At 38.2% G+C, this 16,993-nt stretch overlaps 1 protein-coding gene and 1 long non-coding RNA gene across 6 annotated transcripts in view; one reads left to right on the forward strand and one right to left on the reverse strand.

Annotated features, from left to right (window-relative positions):
- The window catches only part of GARRE1 (granule associated Rac and RHOG effector 1), a 61,209-nt gene that overhangs the window by 27,471 nt on the left and 16,745 nt on the right, over positions 1-16,993 (forward strand). For 3 of the 5 annotated variants that reach the window (XM_086757808.1, XM_086757807.1, XM_086757805.1), the window contains exons 2-7: positions 2,076-3,409; positions 11,730-11,936; positions 14,341-14,481; positions 14,766-14,861; positions 14,987-15,148; positions 16,201-16,359. In XM_086757808.1, the coding sequence (XP_086613934.1) occupies positions 2,915-3,409; positions 11,730-11,936; positions 14,341-14,481; positions 14,766-14,861; positions 14,987-15,148; positions 16,201-16,359 (1,260 nt within the window). In that variant the 5' untranslated portion in view covers positions 2,076-2,914. Of the gene's footprint in view, positions 1-48; positions 926-1,127; positions 1,397-2,075; positions 3,410-11,729; positions 11,937-14,340; positions 14,482-14,765; positions 14,862-14,986; positions 15,149-16,200; positions 16,360-16,993 lie in introns of those variants that run through there. The other 2 variants (XM_086757806.1, XM_086757804.1) reach the window with 2 other exon arrangements.
- LOC147599093 (uncharacterized) lies at positions 10,204-16,586 on the reverse strand. The gene is made up of 3 exons (XR_015259974.1): positions 16,465-16,586; positions 11,636-11,832; positions 10,204-10,321 (listed from the first exon to the last, which is right to left on the reverse strand). It is a non-coding gene; the product is annotated as an uncharacterized LOC147599093 (long non-coding RNA).

The raw sequence follows: 16,993 nt of genomic DNA on the forward strand, positions 1-16,993 counted from the left end.
ATGATATCAAGACCTCCTAGAAAATTCCATTTTTAATGAGTTTATTACATTTTGACACATTTGGTGTGAATATGGAGAGACATATAAAGTAGTTAGGAAAGACAGTAATCAACTTAAAGTACTGTGAGATGCTGAAATGCATATGGGAGTTTCTGCTGTGTTTTTTTTCTGTTTATTGTGTTTTAAAAAGTGTGAATACAAAAGAAAATTTGCTCTAGATCTCAGAAGCAGAACCATCTGTAGCAATGACTTCCTGAAAAATGTGTGTCGTTTTAATGGGTGTGAGACTATCTGATTCTATATGTTGTTTTGTCCTGCTGTGTCTTGGCTGCTGCTTTATCTGTGGGATTTGTATATGATATGTATGTGCAAAAACACATTATGTGAATGAATTGCTGTCTTCAGACAGGTGGAAACAAGATATGTTGACTGAAGAGAAAAATCTTTCTTCCCCCAACCATTTTGACAATATTAATACAGATTTCATATCTCAAACTTAATAGCTAGAGGAACATTTTGTTGTTGAATTAAAGGGCTCCTTCCTGTTATCTGGATTAGTCTTTTAAGTGCTCAGGGAAAAAATCGTGTTATGGATTACTTCTTGATATTAGCTTGGTTCCTTGCAATTGCTGCTGTGAGGAAAAGAATGTCCTTATTTGATCAAATCGAGTTATGTGTATGTGTAGAAGAGGGAGAGAGTGGCCTAAAGTGTGATTAATAGCTAGGACTAGATAAACTGATTGAACAAATTGTATTTCTCCACATTATACTTTCTTTCTGATAATGTACTGACATTGTTAATTAGTGTCTTTTGCAGTCTCAAAAAATAGAACGTTTCCTCTCAAGCGAGGAACACTGTAGGAAGTTACCTGTTCAGGACACTGGTGTGGGCTTTCCTACCCTCACCTACCTGGTGGGATAAAAGGTAAATTAGGTCAATGCAGTTCTGACTGCCACAGAAGAAAGGAAAATGACTGAGGAGAGATTAATTAACAAGCTATAAATTCATAGTGCATTAAAAAAATCTCATCTCACACACGTGTATAAATATACATATATATGTGTGTGTGTTTATATAAAATGTGCATATAAAAGTTACGTAAATGAGCTCCTCGGAGAACTGTGACCATTATATGGACGTGTGACTCCAACCTGTAAACATGATCATGAGATGCCAAGCCAGTTAAGAGCTTGGTTTGTCCAGTTAAGAGTGGTGTTTGGCTAAGGGCAAGGGTTTAAAAATCTTTTTTTCCAGAAACTTCAGTTCCTTCAGCCTGGCCTTGAACATATCCTGCTGCAAACTGACACTTTCTCACTGCTGAGGCAGTGTTCACCTTCCTACAAATGCCTTCAATAAAGTGCCCTTGGCTCTTCAGCTGCACCAGTTTGCTAGCAGGTGCAGAGCAGTACTAGAAGCTGTATTTCCTCCCTACTTTCATGTCTGGTGAGAGTGTTTTTTAGGCCAATCTGTTAGGCAATTCTGCCTCATATAATACCTTTCACATGATAGATGCTGTCCGTCATCTGAAATGGGATGCGTATGTTGTATTTTTCAGCTAATCTTGGGATATAGACAGATTTGTCTGCTGTTGTACTGAAAAAAAAAATTAGGGACCTGTATCTGTTGATTTAGTAAATTAATAAAATGAATGGGAGTCTCAGATTTCTGCAGTAAATTATGGTGTGTGAAAAAAGGTTTCATTTGCTTAATTCTTAAATTATTTAAAAAAGGATAAGGTTAGAAAATATTACTCCCCCTGAGCTCTGCAATAATAGCCTTCCACAGTTCTTAACTGTGTAAGGGTTGCACTAGGGATTAATGATAGTCTTAAGTTTGTCAGTCTAGGATGGGAGAATTATTAAAAAATATTCAGCAGTGAGTTTAATAAAGGGATAACACCAACTTGTAACTGCTTTTAAAAAATTGTTAGTGCAACTTTCCCTTCCTTTTGATCTTGCGTATTGTTGACAACATATGCCTAGAGAAGTATACCAGGATGCTGCAGGAGTTAAAATCTTAAACCTTCTCATTATTCCATAACGTTTTAAACTTTTTTTTTTCTCCCCATTCACAGGAAATGACCTAGAGGCCTTACAAATACATTTGTGCATTTTTGTTCTGAGTGTACAGTTGAGAGCAAATGCAGTCTGGAAGCACCACTTCTTAATGTCACAACGGAAACAACTACCTCAACAAACAAGGAAAGGAGAAGGCTTGCAATAATAAACACTCTAATTTTTAATAGCTTATACTTGCAAAGTCTTCTGTAAACAGAGTCCAGATTTTCTTTTTCCCTCCAGTATTAAGAAGAGACACTACAAGTAAACTAATTTGGCAGACTGGATCTGTCACGACAATTGAAGATATTTGATCTGCTGACATAAGGATTTGCTTTTTCAAGGAAGGAGCCTCTGCACTGCTTTTATAATCGCTGTTGATCGGTGGTTTGCTCCACTCTTCCTGATATTATTAATGGGAAAATTGTATTAAGGGGTTGCTTCTAAAACTATTATTTGCATTGACAAAAATAACTTTTGTAGATTTAACAGCAAGTGACAATAATATGCTCATGAAGAAATCATAGCCGCTAACTTCTCTGCTCCAGCATTGCTTTTCTGTGTGCAGAGTGGAATACCAAACGAGACAGAGCATTATTAAGATACTTCGGCTTGCTGTTTTGAATACAGTTTATAACTGCAGCAGGGCTGCACTGAACACTGAAAATACAAAGTCAGCAAATCTGCTGCCTTTCTCACTGCTGATACAGATTATACAGACGCTTGCCTTTTTGAAATGCCTTTTGTGAAACCTATGTACACAGTCCTCCACTGTTACTGTACATAACCATATATTTGAGGAAGGAATTTGTCAAGTGATTGTTAATTCAAGAAATCTTTGGACAAGCACTCACTTATGTATTGCTGTAGTGCACAAGAAAGCAAAATGGACTATAAGCGGCGCTTTTTGCTTGGCGGGTCCAAGCAAAAAGTGCAGCAACACCAGCAGTATCAAATGCCTGAGCTAGGCAGGACCCTGAGCGCACCGCTGGCATCTACTACCCCAGCATCCCCTTTGGTCTCCTCAGCTGCTGCGGGCAGCTGCAACCACCCTGTGTCCCACACTACTCCGATCGCAGACATCCAGCAGGGAATCTCCAAATATCTGGATGCACTCAACGTGTTTTGCCGTACGAGCACTTTCCTTACAGACCTTTTCAGCAGTGTATTTAGGAACTCGCACTATTCTAAGGCAGCTATGCAACTGAAAGACGTGCAGGAACATGTCATGGAAGCAGCGAGTCGACTCACAGCAGCAATAAAACCCGAAATAGCAAAAATGCTGATGGAACTGAGTGCAGGAGCTGCAAACTTTAAAGATCAAAAAGAGTTCAGCCTACAAGACATTGAGGTAAGTTCCCTTGGGGGATACTGTTTTGCATATGAATTTGTGTCATTCCTTCTTAATTGGACTTCTCTTCAAAATAACTTATATGCCAAAAATTCTCTCTGCCTTACTTTGTATTTGTGGCAATGCCAGTTAAAAGAGAAGCTCTTCACTTCTTATGTTTTCTTCCTGAAAGTATTAAGTAATTTGTGGTGCCTGACTTTGAACTATGTTGAATGAAGCATTTAGTAGGTATTTCTGTGTAAGAACTTGTACTCCATTTAAAGATTTCACGAAATAACAAAAATGAGTTATAATTAAATTGTACTGCCTATATAATTCTAAATGGTAATCTTCTGTAGGATTTAAACTTATAACCAGCAATCCAACAACCTCTTTCTTCTTTGGAGAAACCGTGCTTAGTTTAAAAATAATAAACAGGGCAACATCCTGCCCCTCCAGACAAAGTAAATAAAGGTTTTAAACAATTTTTTGTTCTATGTTAGCTAGTACTTCTAACAATATTAAGCCATCGTATTCCAAATTAACCTATACTTTTCTTAGTATAATCTATTCTGACTGTAAACCTGAACGCCTGCGAGTGGTGTATTTTCATCAGTGTTTGTGTAAAACTGCGTATTAGTTGACTAATGATCAAAATTTGTGTGAAATAATGTTTTATTACTCTTCAAAACATTTCTGTCTTTTTGAGCTGTTGTACTTGAAAGGAAAATACCGTGCCAGCATGAGAGATTAGTGCTGTAATAATTTGTCATGACGTTGCTATAATTTCCATACGCTGGCAGCAAGTGCCCAACAGTCAGAATTCAGAGGTTTTAAGGCTGAGAGGATCCCCTTCTCTCATCATGCCTGGCTGGGTTTTCTAGGTATTTCTCCTCTAGTAAATGTCTTAATTATGTAACTGGCAGTGTTAAGTGATAAACACCAGGGATTCATATGTCAGTAAGTAGTTCCTCATGTTTTGACATATTTCTTTAGTTTACAGCGGTCTTTGCAAGGTTATTTCCACAGAATTCCATCTTGAGTGGAAAACTTACTTTTGAGTTCTCTTTTATTTTTAATTTAGATTTCAGGTAACTTTGAAGGATGAATGTTTTGCACACATGCTTATCAAGCATTATCTGCTTTCTGTGACTGCACAACTTATGGATGAAGTAGTTAAGTAGAATGCTATTTGTAGTACGTAACTGTAATGAGAAATATGACTGACAGTTGTATACTTAGTATAGAATGAATTAAGATTGGCTATATGTTTGTAAATGTCTTCTGTAGGCTGGTATTTTTGAAAGCAGTCCAATAACATTACTATGTTTAGCTAAGGCTGTAGGAAAAAATACCTTTCTAAAAATTTTTAAAATCAATGTGAGTTTATGTAATTAAAGACCTTGATAATACTTATGCTGAAAGACTTGTTTTAATTAAAAAAAAAAAAAAGCACAATCATATGAAGCACTGCCTGTCTGCTAGGGTTTTTGTGGACTTTGAAGCTCTGTCTTGCAAAGCGTTGGCAACTATCTGTGTACTGCTTTTATAACTAGTCGAGCAATTCCGGGTGCTAATTCATACCCTGCCCCACCCGTGGCGGGGAGAGTGCTTTTTCAGCACTGAGTGGAGTTCACCAGCAAAAGCAAAACATTGTTTGCATAAGTTTAAGCTGCCAGCCTAAAGCAAAGGTAGAGAAACTTGCTTTGGTCCCTACTTTGCCTGTGCAGACCTAACCTTTGTTCCTGAACTCCCTGTGCACCTGCAGTGCTCTCTTCACCAGGCAGCTCCGTCGCAGGAACAAATGTAAAGAGAGTGCAGGCAAAACAGCTGGATTGCTTGGTCATCTTGGGCATCTCTTGTGGAAATTGATCACTTGTCATCCTACTTTTCTTAGACCTTTCCTTAATTAAAACTGCATCTTGCACATAACTTCAAAAAAAGTCAGTATGCAGGATTTGTGGGAACTTTTGCATAATGAGATAAGTATTGCATTGTGCTTTTGCTTAAGAACCGGCAACATTTAGGGATTTGACGACTCACTTGGTTGTTTTATAAGTCAGGCAGGGAGCATGGTTTAGATGACTTGGGTGTATGGGCAAGCTAGTTGGATGATTGTGCCCTGTGATAACAGGGAACTGTTATCAGTCACTCGCTGTCGAAATGGACCTTGGCAGAGGTCAGGATAGAGAATACATTTCAGTTTGTAGGTGACTTGAAAGTACATGATATAAGTATGCTGAAATACCTGCTGAATTAAAAATAATCTTGAACTGAACAAATGAGTTTTCCAGTTTGGATGGAATTCAGAGGGGAAAACTGAATGTTATAATATTTCAATAGAAATTTTCAGCCTCACAAGTGGAGCCGGCTGGGCAGAAGTTCTGAAGAGCAGTTAGGGCTTATGGCAGTCTTATATTGGATAGGAGTCAGTGTTGTACAGTAGCAAATAATAAATTAATGTTGTTGCTCTTGTGCGAAGAGACAGTTGTCATGTATTTAACACGACTATAACTTGCAAGAACTGTGAAATAAGCATTAAACTCTCTTCACTTTGGTTATTATGGCCTTAAACGCAACAGTGCACCCATGCACCGCTGCTGTTGCACTTAGAGAAGTAGAGAGCAACTGGAGAGAGACCAGAGGAGAGTAGCAAGAGTAATCAGACATCCAGGAAATAGGACCTCAGAGGACAAATTAAAAAGGCTGACTCTGCAGAAGAGAAGACTAAGAAGGAAAATCAGAATTGTTCAGGTATGTAAGAAGCTGCCAGAAGACATGGCAGTGTTCTCTTCTTTACATTCACATAAGGTGGGACAAGAAGCAATGAACTTAAATTTCAGAAGGAAAGATTCATATTAGATGTTATGGAAATGCTTTGTAATGTTAGTGAAGCACTGATGTGAATTGCTGCAAAGGGTAGGGAGCCTCCATAATGAAGAACCTACAGAACAGGTTAAACCTGCATCTAGCAAAACTGACCCAGGTGAAATTGCTCCTTGCTTGGGACAGTAGGATGACCTTGTCAGAGTCTCTCCTCTGCTTTTCTGTGATTTGAAGACTGAGTTATTTATGCTGTAATTTTAATTTTAAAAGTGTGGCTTCGTTTTTTTCCCTGATCTGTAGAAAAGTTAACATTTCATAAGACGACCAGTAGGATTACAAACCTCACAATGGAAGCAGAAAAATGTAAAGGGCTTGCCAGACTTCATCAGAGTTCACTGACTGGGGGAAGTGGAGGAAAAGAGTGTGAGTGACTGTGTATTTTTTTTTTCCCTTGGAAGACACAGTAGTAGCTGAAGCTGCTTTTTGCTGCTTCTGTAGTAGAAGACTGAAAGAACTTACAGCTCTATCTGAGAAAGAATTGAGAGACAGTCAAAGTCTGAGCGGCAGCTCAGCAATATTTGATGAAGAGGTACTCCAGAGCCTCTTGCTTGAGGGATGGAATCTGGTATTATGGAAGCAGTGGGAGGTGAGTTGTAATTCACGGTGGAGTGGGAGGACAGAACCCCAGAGTCATGAGAAGGACGCAAGAATTAGGCTTTTTCTGTGCATGAGTCCAGCTAAGGAAACATACTTTTCCTAAGCCTTCCTCAACACAGCCTGTGTGTTTTGAGGAAGAATGAGCAACATAAGCAGAGCAGGTTTGGCTTTAGGAATTTAGAGAGAGCTGGAGCTCTTCTGAGGTGCCACACATTTTTTTATCTAGTGTGGTGGGCCCAGCCCCCATGGAAGGCAATATGAAGAAAACGTCAAGTTCTGATAAACATACACTTCCTTGCATTTGGACTAAAAACACTGGGCAATCTGGACTGTAGCAGCAGTGGGTGAGTTTTTAAATTTATTTATTGTTCTTAAGCAGAACAGGGCTTGCTGGTTTAGAGTGGTATGCCAAGATATGGAGCAAGGTGACTTCTCTTGATAAAAGTGTTGGTTTCAAATGGAGTTTCCCAAGGTTTCTTAATTTCAGAAATGCAAATGCTGATTTTTATTTTCTGCCTTCCCTTTTCCCCTTTCAAAAAACTTTGAATTCTCAGGTGTTTTGTTCCTGCGTGGGTGAGGAACAGCTTGGAAATCGGGGGGAACCAAGAGTGTGTTTTATGTTAAGTTTACTAGATCTGTTGTTAAAGTTTTGTAAGCTGGAAGAATGCAATAAAACTGTACTTCTGTTAGTAAAATCGTTAAAGGAAATCCTGGGGGGGAATTACAACTGGAAAAAAGTTTGTATATTTCCTCATCTTTTGTGAAGCTTCGCAGTAGCCTTAGTACTGCAAAATACAAAGGATGAATCTTGTTTTAGTCACACAGAGCTTGTGTATTGTCTTAAAAGTGGTAGTAAGGACAGACATGTACATGTTGCCTTCCTAAACAAAAGGAAAGCAGGAATGGGCACATGATATTTACTTGGATGCTCTGTTTTGTATTAAATTGATACAATTTTTGGCTTTTATGTGTATAAAATAACTGAAGATTTTTGAACAAGACGCTTGTGGGACAAAAATGTCTGAGTAAATATAAAATGTAGGCTTTCCTTAGCAAACATTTTAAAGCCCAATTTAAATATTATTTTGCTGTCTTCCCTGTGATTTGCAGGAATTGGCTTCAGACCTTTCTTAGTTGAGGAATGGTTAGCAGCAAAAAGCTCTTTCAGATCAGTAGAAAATGCGATGGCTTGCTGGAATGACATTGTACACTTGTTTTGGTCTGTAATTCAAGGTCTGCTCTCAGATCTGCTAACATTGTCTTTAGAAATATTTTGTATTGTGTCTTAATTTCTATTTTTTATTTTTAAAATGCTTAACACTGAAATGTGGGGGATTTGTTGTGTTGTTTTGTTTTGGTTTTTTTTTTTTTTCTAAGTGATAGTTAGCTTTTTAGTAGCTGTCAGTATCAGATTATCCCTACTGGGCTTTTAGTTTGACTGTTGGCAGAAATTAATCTGTTCAGTTGCCTGTGTCTCCTAATACTGTAGATGTAAATGTGCAACTTCTGCTGGAATCTAGTTTATCTTGTAGGTAACTCAGTGAGCAGGATCGTGCCTTCCCTTGGAGGTGTTTTGGTTGTGAGATCACTCTTCCGAACTGCAGGGCATTGCTACATAGTAAAAATGAATAATATTCTGCCCACCCTCGGTAATATGTGGGAAAGGGGGTTATCTCATAATCTGGCACACCAGTTTGAGTCATACCTCATTGTTAATTTCATTATATTGCTATTTTAATCTTGGCTCTTCAGTGGGTAGACCAGTTGTGCTCAGGGCTTATTGTTACCGAAGCCATTAAGAACTCTGTTAAGGGAAATGAGGGTAGTAGGAAACCACTGAATAAGCATGTTGCGGTGTTTTGGTTTTTTGAGGGTTTTGTTTGTTTAGGGAAATAGCCAAAAAAAAAAAAAATTGCAGGGCATCACTGTGTAGCAGTGAAATCTGGCAATTCTATGTATGCACTTTGCAAAATATTCCAAAGTTGATTGTGTGCCTCCAGTAGAAGAATAAAATGGGACAGAGTAACCTAACACCACATCTCCACCTGATGCTTCTGTTTGTATGTAACTAGTTTGATTAAACTCATGTTTAATCCTTGTCCCCAGAGACAAGGAAGTCTGAAGTGAGACCTCCCCAGAAAGTCCCACTGCTTCCAACTGCCTAAACAGGAAGACAGATTCCTTTAGGTAAGGTTATTCAGCTGCTGAGACAGAGAGCTGTCCTACCTCGTAACGGGTTAGGCAGGTCAAGGTACTAGGGCTGTATTTCTTGGGACAAAAAATTTGCAAGCTGAAGACCTCATTGCATATGCAATATAAAAGATTAAGAAAACATCACCACTACCCAAACAAACTTAGTAGTTGACACCTGTGATGATTCCAACTCATCTTTGATTACTGCATAGTCTCTAGGTTTTAGTTTTTTCTCATTATGGTCTAAAACAGGAGAGTCAGCTCTTTCACGTGGGCTAAGCAGGGAAAAAGAAACTCAAAAAAGAGACGGTGGTGTCTCCAACTGTGGAAAAAAATGCATCAATGTGCTAACATTGTTCTGTAGATTTTGCAACAGATATTTAGCATATGGCTTTTACGCACTGTGGTAATTACTGGCCAACTCTGGCTGTACTTGTTGAACTGGTGGCAGTTGTACTTCTTTCCCACAGTTAAGACACTTTCACCTCTTTAGAAGAAGATCTTAAAGAAATGAACTCTAAAGCAAAGTGAGTTTGGCATCTGCAGTGAGCGTTTAACAGTGCAAAAATCCTCCAGCACTTGGATTTTATTTAAGCAGTTAAAACCATCCTTACCAACTTCTGCAGAAGACTGAAGGAGGTTATTTTTCAAACAAAATAAAAGTTCAGTAAAGCAGATGTTACTATTTATCTTTACTGTTTAACATTGTAAATTATACTAGGAATGTGTGCTGCCACTTAAAAACTAAATCACTTGTTTATTTTGAACGTTATTCCCAGGCAGGGGAAACTTCAACCTCTGTACCTTAAATATTCTTTGAAACTTAATCAGCTTGAAATTCCTCATGAGTCCTAGTTTCTTCTTCCCCTGAGAACTGCCTTCTTTGTACACAGAAGTACTCAGATCGCCAGTTGTCTTTTCCCGCAGTTTTCTTATAAATCTCTCCAATCTTGTAGCCAGGAAAGTTGGGGTTTTATTCATTTTATCATTTGCTGAGTGCCTTTTTTTAATAAGGCAAACTCCACTTTCAGAGGTCAGTCAAAGTAGCAAAAATGTTTAATTTTATGCCTTGTACAAAGAAAGGAAGTGATTGAAGCAGAATGGAATGTGAAAAGGAGTCCAGATGCAATGGAAAAAAGTGTTGCCACCACTGGTTCTTCTGAAGTAGATAGTTAATGCATATAACTGTTCGTTTGACTGCGAAGTCTTGCCAGTAAGATCATTGTGTCTGAATATTTTTGTGCCAGAAGAATGTAGCTGAAAATAAGCCAGATGATTTATTTGCTCCACAACACGATGGTTTTGTACGTTATCTGTGTATTTTACGAATTATTCCTAAAATGGAATGAGTCTTTTTTTTTTAATAAATCAAAGTCAAATACACATTTTTAAACCACTTTGTGTGACAAACTCCTTGAAAGAAACAAAACACTTTGAATAGCTTTTAAATGCTTCCTGCAGTAACTTGGAAAGTACTTGATTCTTTGTTGTATTCCAGTTATGCTTTGTTGTAAGCTTTCCTCTGCTTAGGAGAGCATGGCCCTGAAGGTAGATGGAGCGCTTCTGTTCACGCTGCTTTGCTCTCCAGGTTGTCCTTCTGGATGGTTCTGTCTGTTCTTCCAGATGTGGTGTCTGCACCTGAATAGTCAGTTTGTGTGACTGGTTTTGTTTTGCTTGTAGTAATTAAGGCATATGTCTGTCTTTGGTCATAATTCTCCTTTGCATTGGTATGAGAGAGGGAGACAAATGGGGGATGGAAACGCGCAGGGGACAGAGGTCCAGGACATGGAGCCCAGCTCTGGCTGGCAGAGGTGGGCACCCCTTCCCCGGTGCGAGTATGGGGAGGGACTGGCAGCCCTTTGCTTCCCTGCCTTTCCTCGGGCTTTCCAAGTGAGTATTGCGTGACCCATTTCGGTGAAATATTCTGAAGGGATTTGTGCCAGCCTTAGCAGTTCCTGTCAGACAATGCAAGTGACAGGGCTGCAACTTTGTGTGTGTATTCTGCAGTCACTATTATATTCTAAAAATGGCACGATGTTGCCACTGTAGTATGTGGCAAAATGTTTCTGATGTTTATTACTGGTTACTTCTCTGCTTGGAAGATAAACTGCTGGATTGAACTTTTCTGATTTTTATGATAATATTTTAAAATTATTCAGATTTTTTTTTTTTGTTTAAGTGCTTTAGCATAAATTTAGCTACGTCTATGTGCAAGTGGGTTTTGCTGTTGACTGTGTGCTTGTGATAATATCATAGAATCACAGAATAGTTTGGGTTGGAAGGGACCTTTTAAAGGACATCCAGTCCAACCCCCCTGCAAGGAGCAGGGATATATGCTACTCCCATTTTTGTTTAGTTTCACGTGCTCGATATTGCTAGGGAATTTAACAAGCTTTTTGTTCTTCAAATAACCATAACTTGAGTGCAGAAGTAAAAATGACATGGGATCAGTCTGATCTCCCCTTAATTCACAGAAACCAATACTCACTCACTGTTTTATGTGTTGCTTAACTGAAGTGTTATTTTATTTAAAAAAAAAAAAAAAAATCTGAGGTTAACTTGGTTTTTTACCCCAAACACTGAACAAGAAGGAAGAAGGGGAACGTCCATGAGATCTTCTATTTGCTTGAAACCGTTTTTTTTTTTTTTTTTTCTTTTCTGGCAGGTACTTGGGCGGTGTTTCTTGACGGTGATGCAGGTCCACTTTCAGTTCCTGTCACAAGCTTTGCAGAAGGTCCAGCCAGTGGCACACTCTTGCTTTGCTGAAGCTGTAGCTCAGGAGAGAAAGAACGTTAGTGGGGCTGGAGCCTCAAATTTAAGCCCCACAAATGAGCTAGAAGATGCAATAAGATCATGGAGAGGAGCAGCAGAGGTATGGAGGTCTTGCTGTAGTGACATTATATTTAGTAGAGTGAGTGTTACATTTAGTGAAACCTAAATTCACGCTGGATGCCATACTAAAGGAAGAAAATCTCTGATTTTAAAGACATGCTACGTTTGAAGGGGGGAACATGGTGCTGTTAATTTCATATGCTCAAACTTGATTTACCTATTATACCTTGATTATACTGTCTTTGCCCTGTGTAAAGTTTTCTGTGTGATATGTTTGTACATAAAGTGTGCACAAACAGTGGAAACAGCTTTTTGTCATTAGTAATGAATTAACAATGTTCAAGTGTGGTTTGGCAGACAGAGGGAATTTTAAAAAACAACATACAATAAGCCTTTGCAAAACCAGCAAAATCTCGATGAAAAATAATTTAGATAATATCTATTTCTCTTAAATTTCAAGCATGAATTCTATTTTATGCTTAAAAATATTAACACTTTTGTCTTCATGCTGTTAAGCTTGATGTTGCTTGATCCATCAGTTGTTGGAACGTTAATCGTATTACTTAAATGTGCTGCTCTGTGGACTTGTATTTTCACAAACACTTGCCATCTGTGGAATCCTTACTTTTCCTTCTGAAAAAAGTACTTTACAAAGAAAATTAGTTTTATGAGCTTTTCTGCTTTCCCGCTTTCCCTTGCACTATGGAAGTCTGCAGACAGACATCAAAATGGATTCAAACACAGAGTGCGGGGTTTCCTTAAATTCAAGTAATTTGGAGCATGTGCTTTGGAAGGCTAATTTGGCAGCCCACACAAGCATGCTAATCATCTTGACTGGAAATCTTGTCAAGGTTTCCATTTATCAGCTAACATCTGCATGGTATATGAAAGCAAACAAGCTTCCTTTAGAACTATGAATGCACAGAAATTATTTGTAATTTTTATTGCAGCATAAATGTGTTTCACTGGATACAATAAAGATTTGGGAATGCTTTAGGTGTATTACAGAAAATCATAACAGGTCTAATGCTGGTATAGCTTTACTCTTTTTGCATAAAAATAGTTAATATTATGTTTAATATGCTTAGTTCCTTAAAACTGTGTTATAATTTCTAGAAATGCCCTGCAATTGCTATCAAGTTTGTGTAAAATGTGGTTAAAATTAAACTTGGGTGTGCAGAATCTGAGACCTTAACTTCCTTTTTTACCTCCTTAACAGCCTACTTCAGCTATGTCTGTTAATAAACCCTGTATTTTTAAATAGAGTTTAGTCCAAGTATTGCACTAATAAATCCTTTATTAAGCATACGTGGGGAGGAGAAGAGAAAAATAGATTCTCCCTACTTCCAGAGTAGCAATAGAAGAAGCTTCTCAATTTTTATGATTGACTAACGTAACTAATCTGAAGTAACTGTGAGGGGGTTTAGCATAATGTAAGAAAAATCTATGCTCTATAAAGAAAAAATCTTTCTCTCATAATTGTAGATAGGCTAATAGACAAGTCATTGTGACAGAAGGGAGATTTGAAATACCGAAATCTCTCCAAATTTTTACTTTGTGGAGAGGAAGGCAATCCATTATTTCTATATAAAAATAGCCTCTTTGGCAGGAGAATATATTGCTGTTTCAGAACAAAGTTTAAGATGATACTTTGACAGTAACTCAAAGCTATTTTTCCTTTTTAAGATTTTCACTTGGAAAGTGCTGTAATTTTGTATGTGTTGATGAGGTGAGCAATGTGTCTGTCCATTGGCTGTGGTATCAAAAATCCCCAGTTTGGACATCCTGCTGTAGAGCAAGACTCCTTCCTAGACTGAAAAATAAGCTGTGTCTGAGGCAGTTGAGAGAGTAGGTTTCTATTTGTTTCTCTCTGCTCAGTACTGTAATATTTTACGGTTAAAACTAGATATTTGGCTCATCCAAAACCATATTACATAAACCTATTCTCTCGCTAAGCTGATCTTAGTCTTGTGTGGCTCTTCTCAAATTGCGCTACAGTAATCACCCTTATATATCTTCTTATGTACACCGGCGTGTTTGTACACATGATTAAATCTATGTTCTGTTTCTGTGTCAAGTAATACCCTTATGTTGAAGTTTTAAGCCCCTCCTCTGGTAACCACAGTCGTCATGTGGCCCGTGTAACAGGATCCGGAGTCCTAAGAGGGAGCTGAAATAGTAACAGCAAACAATGTTGAATTAAGTTGCTAGCCAACACCTATATGCCATACAAATTACGTGAGATTTGTACTTTCAAAGTACCAGTAGAGCTTTAATAAGTTAGAATAAATAATCTCCAGATCCTTTCCACCAGCTGCTGCTTCTCATCTCCTTTATAATGTTTTAAACTCTGTGGGTTTTTTTATCTTTTTAAAAAATTTAATTAAGCTTAACCTGGTTTAATATTGAACCTCTTTACCTTGGATTTTAATTTGACATTACAGGCCACATCGCGACTGCGAGAAAGAGGCTGTGATGGATGTTTGGCAGGAATTGAAGTTCAGCAACTCTTCTGCTCACAGAGTGTGGCAATCCCCGAACATCAGCTCAAAGAGCTAAACATGAAAATTGACAGTGCTTTGCAGGTGAGTTTTCGAAGTCTGCTACTTCCATGTGCATGTAGCAGAGTCAGTGGGCCAAGGAGTGAAATGGGGAAGGAGTATATTAGTGTAGAAATACGTACCGCAGGCAGCCGTGAGGTATTTGAGAATGATAGTACTAGAATATTACATGATAATTGTGTGTATGCCATAGAGTAAAGCCATGTAACAATTCTTATATATGTATCCAGACAAAGTGGGTACATACATACACATGCGTGCTTACTTGCTGATAGCCTGTTCTGTCTCAACTTTTTGTTTCACGTCAGGCTTACAAAGCGGCTTTGGAGAGTTTAGGCCATTGTGAATATGCAATGAAGGCTGGCTTCCACTTGAACCCAAAAGCTATTGAAGCAAGTCTTCAGGTAGGATCTGCTAAACCTGTTCTCTTTCATCCCTCCTTACCGTGAAAATAACTTATAAAAAAATTGACTCGCATTAGGATTTTCTGCTCTGTTTCTTCTAATTGATCTGTTCTTTTGTATTTCAGGGCTGTTGCAGTGAAGCTGAAGCCCAGCAAACAGGAAGGAGACAGACTCCACCTCAGCCAATTCAGTGTGAACTGCCCACTGTACCTGTTCAGATAGGATCGCATTTTCTGAAAGGAATATCCTTTAATGAGTCTGCAGCAGAAAACCTGAAGCTGAAGACGGTAATAATCCTAAATCTAACTACAGAAGTGAAGAAAAAAGGAAAAAAAGAAAAAGAGTAGAACTCCTTAAAATTCAGAGAACGATTGCAATAGAAGTTCAGTGCCGAACTTGCATTTGAAAGTGTGTATTTTTAGCCTGACTTCCTGTGGAAACTAGATGTTGATAACATTGTAGGTCCACTCTTGCCTCTGATAATGTTTTAACCACCTGGGCAGATTCGGTCCAATCTGAGAGAAGCATAGAAGTCTAGGAGGTAATGAAGCTTCTGTGAACTTTTTGAAAATAGGTGGGTCAGGTATCAAGAAGAGCAGAGGAGAGTGAGCCCTTACAGATGCCCCAGCCAGGTGATGATGCACTTGAGCTTCTGTCTTCTTAGGTGCCAAAATAAGCCTGGCCCAGCCTAGTGCTAATGGAAGTACTTTAAAAAAATATTTTGTAACAAAGCTCCTTTTAACATCTTCTTACAAACTTTAATCAATTTCTTAAAAAAAATAATTCAAAATTGTGGAGAAGTGAGTTGTATTTTCAGTATAACGGCATGGAAAAGATGTCAATTCAGAAGGAATTTGGGCAACTTTAATCCGCATTTTCACTCTTTTTTTAAGATAAGCCCAGTTTCTTGCTCCTGAAAGAGTTGAAACCATCCACAGCTCAAAATGCTGCTTTTCTGTTGTCTTTGCCATGCTTTTTGTAGTTTAAATTAAAGGGGCTTGCAACAGTATAAGCAAAAATACTGTTTGTGATTTTGGAGCATTGTGTTCCAAATAGCAGAGACAGTAATCTGTATTTTTGTTCTGCAGTTGAGCTCTTCTAGTTATACAAGACTGTTTAGAGGTAACAGACATTATTATTGTTTGAAAAACATGTAGAACAATGATAAATAACTATGGGAGCATTGGTGTTAACATTTCTGAATCATACATTTAGTATGCCAAAGTTCTGATGGTGTGGTGTTTTTTGTTTTTTTGTTTTTTTGTTTTTTTTTTTTTTTTTGTGGGGTTTTTTGTGGGGTTTTTTTTTTTATTTTTTTTTTATTTTTTTTTTTTTTTAGCACACAATGCTGCAGTTGATTAAGGAAGCTGGATGCCATAATGGACTTACACCACGGGATGACTCTCCTGTTACTGAAGTACTAAATCAGGTTTGCCCTTCCACTTGGCGAGGAGCCTGCAAAACTGCTGTACAATTGTTATTTGGCCAAGCTGGACTGGTAAGTGACCATGAATAGGCTAAGCAAAAAAAAAGGCTACTTAAACATCCTGAAGATAAACTAGAGATTTTAAAGAGTTTGGAAATTTAATTTCCAGTGTCTTACTTTGTGTTTCTCCATTTTAACGCTGCAGCTAACTTGATTTATGACCAAAATGTATCCTTGCGGAATGCAAGTTCGTAGATGGGATCTGTAGTTGACAGGACCAGGAGAATGTACTGCGTGCTTTGTAGTCTCTGTTATTAGAGAGAACACAAGAAAAGAAACTTGTAATTAATTGTGACATAGAAAGATTTTCAAATCTCTAGATGACAATGTTAAAAAGAAACACCACCTCCCCCCCTTCTCTCAGATTTAGTTTTAAAAAACTGCCATTTTTTCGTTTCCTCTCTGCTTTGTATGGAAGCTGGGTTTCCTGCCCAACATAAACCGGGAAGTCCTCTGCACCAAGTAACGCTGCCAGCAATGGTAGTGGGAAGACGGTTGGACTAGATGATCTTATAGGTCCCATCCAACCATGTGATTCTATGATTCTATGATTCTATGACATGTCCAGCAGAGGACAGCACAAATAAATACCTTGCTGTAGATGTATGTGTTCTTCAGAAACAAAATCCATGGATTTTACAGTGTC

The sequence above is a fragment of the Chlamydotis macqueenii genome, chromosome 13, assembly GCF_036417535.1.
Source record: "Chlamydotis macqueenii isolate bChlMac1 chromosome 13, bChlMac1.mat, whole genome shotgun sequence".
NCBI lineage: Eukaryota > Metazoa > Chordata > Aves > Otidiformes > Otididae > Chlamydotis > Chlamydotis macqueenii.